This window comes from Rhamphochromis longiceps, linkage group LG20 (assembly GCF_057381845.1).
Source record: "Rhamphochromis longiceps isolate RC_006_pf linkage group LG20, R_longiceps_female_GT1.1, whole genome shotgun sequence".
NCBI classification, from domain to species: domain Eukaryota; kingdom Metazoa; phylum Chordata; class Actinopteri; order Cichliformes; family Cichlidae; genus Rhamphochromis; species Rhamphochromis longiceps.
This window is the reverse complement of record NC_140576.1, coordinates 32,261,559-32,268,831: the sequence shown is the minus strand read 5'-3', so window position 1 is coordinate 32,268,831 and position 7,273 is coordinate 32,261,559. Positions and strand designations below refer to the sequence as shown.

At 39.8% G+C, this 7,273-nt stretch overlaps 1 protein-coding gene across 1 annotated transcript; it reads right to left on the bottom strand.

Annotated features, from left to right (window-relative positions):
- Positions 1-1,094: 1,094 nt before the first annotated feature.
- mul1 (mitochondrial E3 ubiquitin protein ligase 1) lies at positions 1,095-6,616 on the bottom strand. Its single transcript, XM_085394604.1, has 5 exons — positions 6,547-6,616; positions 4,746-4,891; positions 4,570-4,657; positions 4,354-4,474; positions 1,095-2,875 (listed from the first exon to the last, which is right to left on the bottom strand). The coding sequence occupies exons 2-5, from the start codon at positions 4,863-4,865 to the stop codon at positions 2,146-2,148; spliced, it is 1,059 nt and encodes a 352-aa protein (XP_085250730.1). The 5' UTR covers positions 4,866-4,891; positions 6,547-6,616; the 3' UTR covers positions 1,095-2,145.
- Between the last annotated feature and the right edge of the window lie 657 nt (positions 6,617-7,273).

The window sequence follows — 7,273 nt, the reverse complement described above, 5'->3', positions numbered from 1 at the left end:
ATAAGGCACACGGGATTATAAGGGGCACTGTCGATTTTCAGAAAAAAAAAATATCAAAGGATTGATTTTAAGTGTGCCGTATTTTCCAAACAACACGGTAATAACGACGGCCCGCTAGCATGCTCTACCAAAAATAGTGCTTTGTTGTGTATCTGACGGACGAAAGCCAAACCAGTTCCACACCACTGAAGTTGCAGCATTTTTACAAACCAATTCTGGTTCATCCGTTTCATTTAACGATCCGTGTTCGCTCTTCTCATTCTGCGTCGCCGCCATGTGCGTATGTAAACCTAGGCACTGCGCATGCGCGTTTTACCCATATTCTATCGCGATATTTCATTTTCCTATCGTTGCCCAAAATTACACCGGTATTACCGTGAACGGTATGATATAGCCCAGCCCTATTAGATAAGCCTATCCCAGCTGCCTTAGGGCGAGAGGAAGGGTACACTCTGGAGAGGTTGCAGGGCTAACACACAGACAAAGACAACCAGTCGCACTCACGTTCACACCTATGGGCAATTTAGAGTTTCCAATTAACCTTTACCCACTAACTGCATGTCTTTGGACTGTGGGAGGAAGCCGGAGTACCCAGAGAGAACCAGACCTTCTTGCTGTGAGGCAACAGTGCTAACCACCGTGCTGCCCAAAATTACACCGTGATGTAATTTAATATTTTAATAGCCAAAAAAATCTCGCTTACAAGCCAATTGTAAGCAAGATGGCTAAAAAACACTGTAAAAACCTTATACATGAACTAAAACTATCAACAGAATTCACAGAAGCTTTGACTTTATGTCCACAACATGTTTGTTTTGTTTGGAACAGATAAGTGAAACTTTTCTAGTTATACAGGCAATTGGGATTAGGAATTGGTGGGAAAGAAAGGTTAAACAGCAGCATCCACTATTAAAACACTGCCCTCTGGGTGGTCAAAGTTTTCTTTAAACCTTTAGATGCTAATGACAAAAAGTATCTTTATAAAAGACGACAGCTTTAAATGTGGAGGAGCTAAATCAGCTTGTTTCTGACAGTGAAGAAACTGAGCAGCTGCACCAAGGTCCAGTATGAGATAAATAATTTCGACCATTGAATTATGTAAAGCTACTTTAATAGAGCCAAAGAATAAACACAGAGCTAGAAATGACCACAACACATTCCCTTAAAAAATGCTAGCAGGAAAACAAAACAAATTAAGATAAGCAAAATGAGCCCGTTTCCCAAAAGCACCTCAAGGCTAAGCTTATTGGATTATCCACATCAATAACAAAAAAAGTTTCCCAAATGCAAAATAACTTACAGACATTCTTAGAGATACTCAAACATTGAAGTGTGCCTTCTGCTCTGGCTGTGAAAGGCTGCAGAAGGGCCTGGGAGGGGTTTTAACTGCAGCTTTTATTGCTTATGCTAATTTCTAAGCCCTGTGATGATCTTTCAGAGACACAGATGAAAAGCAGCTATATTTTGTACGACGCCCATTTTCTCTTTGTAGCAAATTAATGTAATAACATGAAACAGAATCAAACCGTAACCGGCGATTGACACTTTTAATTTGACTTTTCTGACTAATAAAACACTTTTTTGTTTTGTTGAGTGTCACGTACTTGCACGAATGACAGGAAGATGTTGATAATAAGTGCTAAAATGCATATATTTATAGAAGTGCTGTGACTTAATCTTAACTAATTTCCTAAGGGTGTTGGTGTAATTTGGCAACAAGCAGAGAAAGCCGTTGACAACTGCACTTGAAGCTGTGTTTTCTCACTGAACAATCACAAATGTTTCTACAACATTCAAGCTTTTTAACTGATAAACCCCATTTTTATCCGCCTCAGAAAATGCTTTCAGAGACTTAGATTATCAGGAAGCAGGGCCAAGATCTGTGAGAGTGTGAGCACACAAAGACCTCATTTTCACTCTGAACATGACAGGAGGAAAATCCATTTTCTCAATCAAGATGAATTTCCAGTTTTCAATTCTGATTTGAACATTTGATTGGAGCTGTAAATGCACTATTATTCAGCACAGAGATTTGCCGCAGGAAAAGCAGAAACAAGTGCCTGTTTTAAGCCTGAAAAGGCAGTTTTTGAAAGATAATCTTCAAGGTATACAATGGCTGCAACAGGCTGAGAGGACTCTAGCACTTTAGCTGTTGTAAAGAGGCACCACCCTGTCTATAGATGCCCTGCAAATGGGGCATTTCTTTGGCTCTGGCAGGGCCTCGTAGCACTGGCTGCAGGTACACACATGACCACACTCTAGAAACACGCAGGAGCGATCCTGGCTCAGGCAGACAGTGCAGCTGGTGGGGGATATGCTGCTTTCCTCTATGTTAAGTTCACGCAAACGCTTCCTCTGTTGTTCCTTGAACTCCTCAAGTATGCTTCTCTCCTTCTTGCTCTGTCTGCGATGCATGTATTGCTTCCACAGGATGTAGAGGAGCGTGGAGCAGGCAGCCATGCCGAACACAATCGCCAGAATCCTCCAGAGTCTAACGCTGGTCCCCTGCTTCCGCAGGAGAGACTCGTAGTCCAGCCGAGTGAGGAAATAACAGAAGCCCTGTTTGGGTGGTTGGAGCTTAATCAGGTTGTTATCCAGGACCAGCTCTCCGACTCCTGTGATGCTGTCACCCACACGCAGCATCTCCTCGGTTTCGTGGATGCCTTTTGGTCGCTCCCCGCTGATGAAGTGACCAATAACACTGGACAAGGATTGGACTGTGGGGTGGAAGTTCTCGTAGGTGGTCTCCAGATCCAACTCCGCTGCATCTAACGGGCGTATAACTCGGACTGTGGAAGCGATATCGTCATCATGTGACCCGAGGGCAAAGGGAACTGTGTTAATGCGCTGATGGATGATTTTCTCTGTGCTGTTCCTGTGTGGAAACATTACATTACATTGATTTATAATCACTATCCATGCATCAGAAAACAGCAACAGTCCAAAGCTCAGCTTATAAAGACAAACAACCATATTTTGGGCTTTTTTTCTTGATTATTAGCTCTTTATTTAAGCTCCAGTGTATTTTAAATAGTTTCTTTGCATGACAATAATAATCTCAGATTATTCGGCAATTTTCTTATAATCAAATTATGTAAAACTGCCATATAAACATTTTTCAAAGCTTTTAAAAGAATCATTTAAAAAGATATTTAAGAGTTTCAAGTGCGAATGACTTTTTAAGTCATTTTTCTCTGTCTTGTTTTTTCCGACGTGTAGGGTAGATTTAATAAGAAGGATATAGGTCAGTAATGGACAGTCATTGCTTTTGCCTCAGCCTGTCAGTCACTGCTACAAAATCTGAGGACCTCATGTGTTCTTTGCACACCGCCTTTGTAATATGCAATGACCTAATGAACTTGAGGCAATTTTGGGAGATTCAAGCTGGTATTTTTTTCCACAGTTACTGAAAATACTCAATTACTTCGGCTGAAAAGCATGCACGCCCAACACTTGTTTTAATGCACTGCACTTTTATCCCTTGCACAGAGTCCGGTATGCTTTGGACAAGAGATATCTGAGTGTGAAGGCAAAACTGGATTTTACTAGTCGATCAACACTCCTGCCCTCACCTGTGACCATGACATGTGGGTAGAGACTGAAAGAATAAGAAGATCGTGAGAATAAGAATAAGAAGGAGAAAAGCTTTCTCCGCTCTGACTCTCTTAGAGACAGGGGAAAAGAGTAGAGCTGCAACTCATCCTCAATGAAAAGAGCCAGTTTGAGGTGGTTTGGGCATCTGACTAGGACGCTTTCTAAGTGAGACATTTCAGGCAAGTCCAACTGCGAGGAGACCGAAAGGCAGACCAGGACATGGTTGAGAGATTATGTCTCTCAGATAGCCTTGAAAGGGCATCTCTGCTTAGACTGCCACCCATTCGACTCAGTTAAGTAGCAGAAAATGGATGCTGGGACTCACTAAACAGTTGGCAGCAGTTTTTCTTTTCCCTGAATATTTGGTCATGCCTGTGAAAAAAAGTTATTAGAGAAGAAGGTGACTTCAGCATGAAATAAGCTCAATTTAGTTACCAGAGTATTTGGCTCTTGAGTTGTTTAGCAGGCTGCTGTCTGCGTCAGCGTTACCATCTGCTCTCCCTCTAACTACAACACTGACACAACTGTTTTTCCCAACGGCGAAACGTCAGCATGTAATCCTGTTCTCCGTCTACGTTTATGAATGAATTTGATAACTGCATGCCATCATTAAACCAAAAATCACTTAGCATAAATAGTTCCGTTTTTTAAATTAAAAAACAGATGTTTGGTGTGGAAAACAGAAAATGTTATTTATTTCAGCTGAATAACAAAACATTCAGACTGTCTGTAAAAAAACATATTTATTTAACCTCTTACCATATGTGAGTGGTGCGGTTCCACACCATCTTCTCCTCCTTCAGCGTCAGCCTCTCAATGACACCTTTGCAGTTATCGACAAACTGGCTGTTTAGTGTTTCCTTCACAGATCTCACCACACCTGCAGTGTGCAATAAATAAGTGTCAATTATTTTTCAGGACTTCCAATAAAAATAAAAGTTACTTTATTTAGGTTTTCCGCACGGCTCAGCAAACCTTCTATGACGGCATATGGGATACATCTTCCAGGAGTTTCAGACAGGATGGTTTTCAAATCTTGGTCATGGGAGACTTTCTTTGCTTCCTGTAGAATAAAAATAAATATATACTAAAAATGTAAGGAATTTTCACCCTGCATATGATAAACAGAGAAATGCAGAAATATGTCTGACCTTTAATCTGGCAACTATTGTAGCTCTGCTTCTGTAAATGGAATAGAAGAATGCGGTCAGAGCCGAGCTTGTGGCTAAAACCACAATCTGTGCCGTTGAGGGCTTCCCACTGGAGTCCATCCTGAAATCTACAGCATTGAAGGTCGCTGTGAGAGAGGAGATGAACACATCAGGAAGTTATCATTCATGTCAGTCCAATAGGCCACAACTGTCAGAGTTTGACCTACAAAGTAGTTCCTGGAACTCACTAAAAGACACTTTAGCCACGGAAAAATGATCAGCATTGTAATATTTTTAAGCACACTGAAGATGAAAAGAAAATGCATAGATTTCTGTTGAATAAAGCAACAGACTCTTTGCTTTTACTTTCCACAGTCCGATCAACCACAAATGTTGGAAATTGTCCATTTACAAAGCCACCACAAAGTGCAATTTCCATTTTCTGCACTTGAACTCCATATTATAGGATACCATTGTTTTTACTCCAAAACATTCAATTAGACTCCACAATATGGACACCCTACAAATAGTTTTGACTGTGCAGCAGTTCAAACTACCAATAAACCACATTTACTATGAGATTACAAAGAGCAGGAAATCCTCACAACTCAAAATTTTAAAGGAATTTTCCGCCAATCAATCTCAAAGGTCTTGTTTGTTCTACCAAAAATCTAAACATATTTAGATTTTTTAAATATATATTTAAAAAATAAACATAAAATATATGACTTGGGAGTTCAGTCCTGAGCTACACACGTGGTGGAGACTGTCATGTCCTGTGGGGCACGGCAGCTGCTCTGTGGGAGAGAAGGCAACTCTGCTGAGGTGGTGGAAGCTGCACAGAGGATGGTTGGATGCTGCCTTGCCGCCACCACCACTACTACTACAGACATCTACACCAGCAGAGTCAGTAAGACTGCTGAACTCTAGTGGTCCCAGCCAAAGGTAACACCACTTGTGTCTTTGAACTATACACTTTTTGTTTTTATTTATACTAAAGAACACTGTCAAATTGTTTTAGGGTGCTTGCTTCTGTTTCTTTTCTCTCATTCTTGTTGGCTTTAACCAGGACCTCAGCGAAAAAAATAATTTCACCTCATGTGAGTATGTGTTGCAATGACAATAAAAATCCGTAAATATATGCAGACTTTCGCCACTGCTGTTGCTAAAAATCTACCGAAACAGGAACGTCAGAGCAAAGGTTGCGTGGCATCTCGTTACAACTTAGAGCAAATTTCAAATAGGATCATCTCACAAATAAAGCACATTGAAACTACCCATAATTGAATGCGTGTAGATAAATACTTTTGAAAAAGTCACGTCTGCGGCTCCCTAATGTTTTGCTTTTCTCCTTTTCATATCTAAATGGACTGGAAACCGCTCACAGCTTAAACGGTAAATATATAGTTTATGGTTACTCCAGTCTGGACACTAAAATAGCCCCCATTAACTAACACGACAAGCAAGTTAGCTTCAGCAAACACAACATTACTCAGTGCTAACAATTAAATCATCAGCTTACATGGTAATATCAGTCTTTGTCAGTAAATATCCTTTCGTTTAAAGCGAAGTCGTTAGCTGGAGTGTTGACTAAAGTTATCATTTCCTTCACTTCCTTAACTGACATTACTAGCTAGCTTGGCTAAATTAGCAGTTTGCTAGCTATGCCTTGACTGGAAATGAAAGGACGGCTGAGACATTTGTTTGAAATAAGCTGCAGCCGTCACATAAGGAGACAACTAAAAGCAGCTTTAACGGACTGTCCAGCCACACATTTACACTCGATTTCCTGTCAACAAACCTGAAACAACAGCAGTCTCCACAGCTAAGCCAACACCAACACCGGGAAAGACACCGACGTGCACTTTGCCTCCCCACCAGTAGATGGCAGTGTGGCAGCGTACATCTATTCGTGAACTTGACGGCCATACCAGCTCCTATCCAAGGTTAAATAAAACTAAAGTAAAAACTAGAAGGAAAAAAACAAAACAAAACAAAACAAAAATAAAACAAACAAAAACATTTTAGATACCGAAATAAAAAAACAACAACAAACAGACGTTGCAACTCGACAACAACAAACTGAAATTATATTAAATGCTTACAAAACTAGATAATATAAAAATTGTACATGCTTTAGTCTTTATCAGTGTAGCCAAATCTGTCAAGCATCAGGAGGCTTTGGTGTATTTCTTTAGTGAGACTGGAATGTTTATATGACATTAAAAGCATCTCATCTATATCTGAATCTGACTTCTTCCACATTATAGTCATAAAAATGCTCAAAATTACACTGAAATTGGACTAATTTAATAATAAAAACTAACATGAAATGCGCATAATCACTCTGGAAATTAACAGAAACTAAAGTGAACTGAAAAGAAAAAAGAAAAAAAAATCATCTACTCAAAAGGTTAATTGAAACAAAAAGCCAAGGTTAAACTCAAGAGCTAAAATGTCAATAGACATAATTCTATGCAAATGAAACATTAAAATCAATCAGAACAAACAAACAAAAAAAAAAAAGA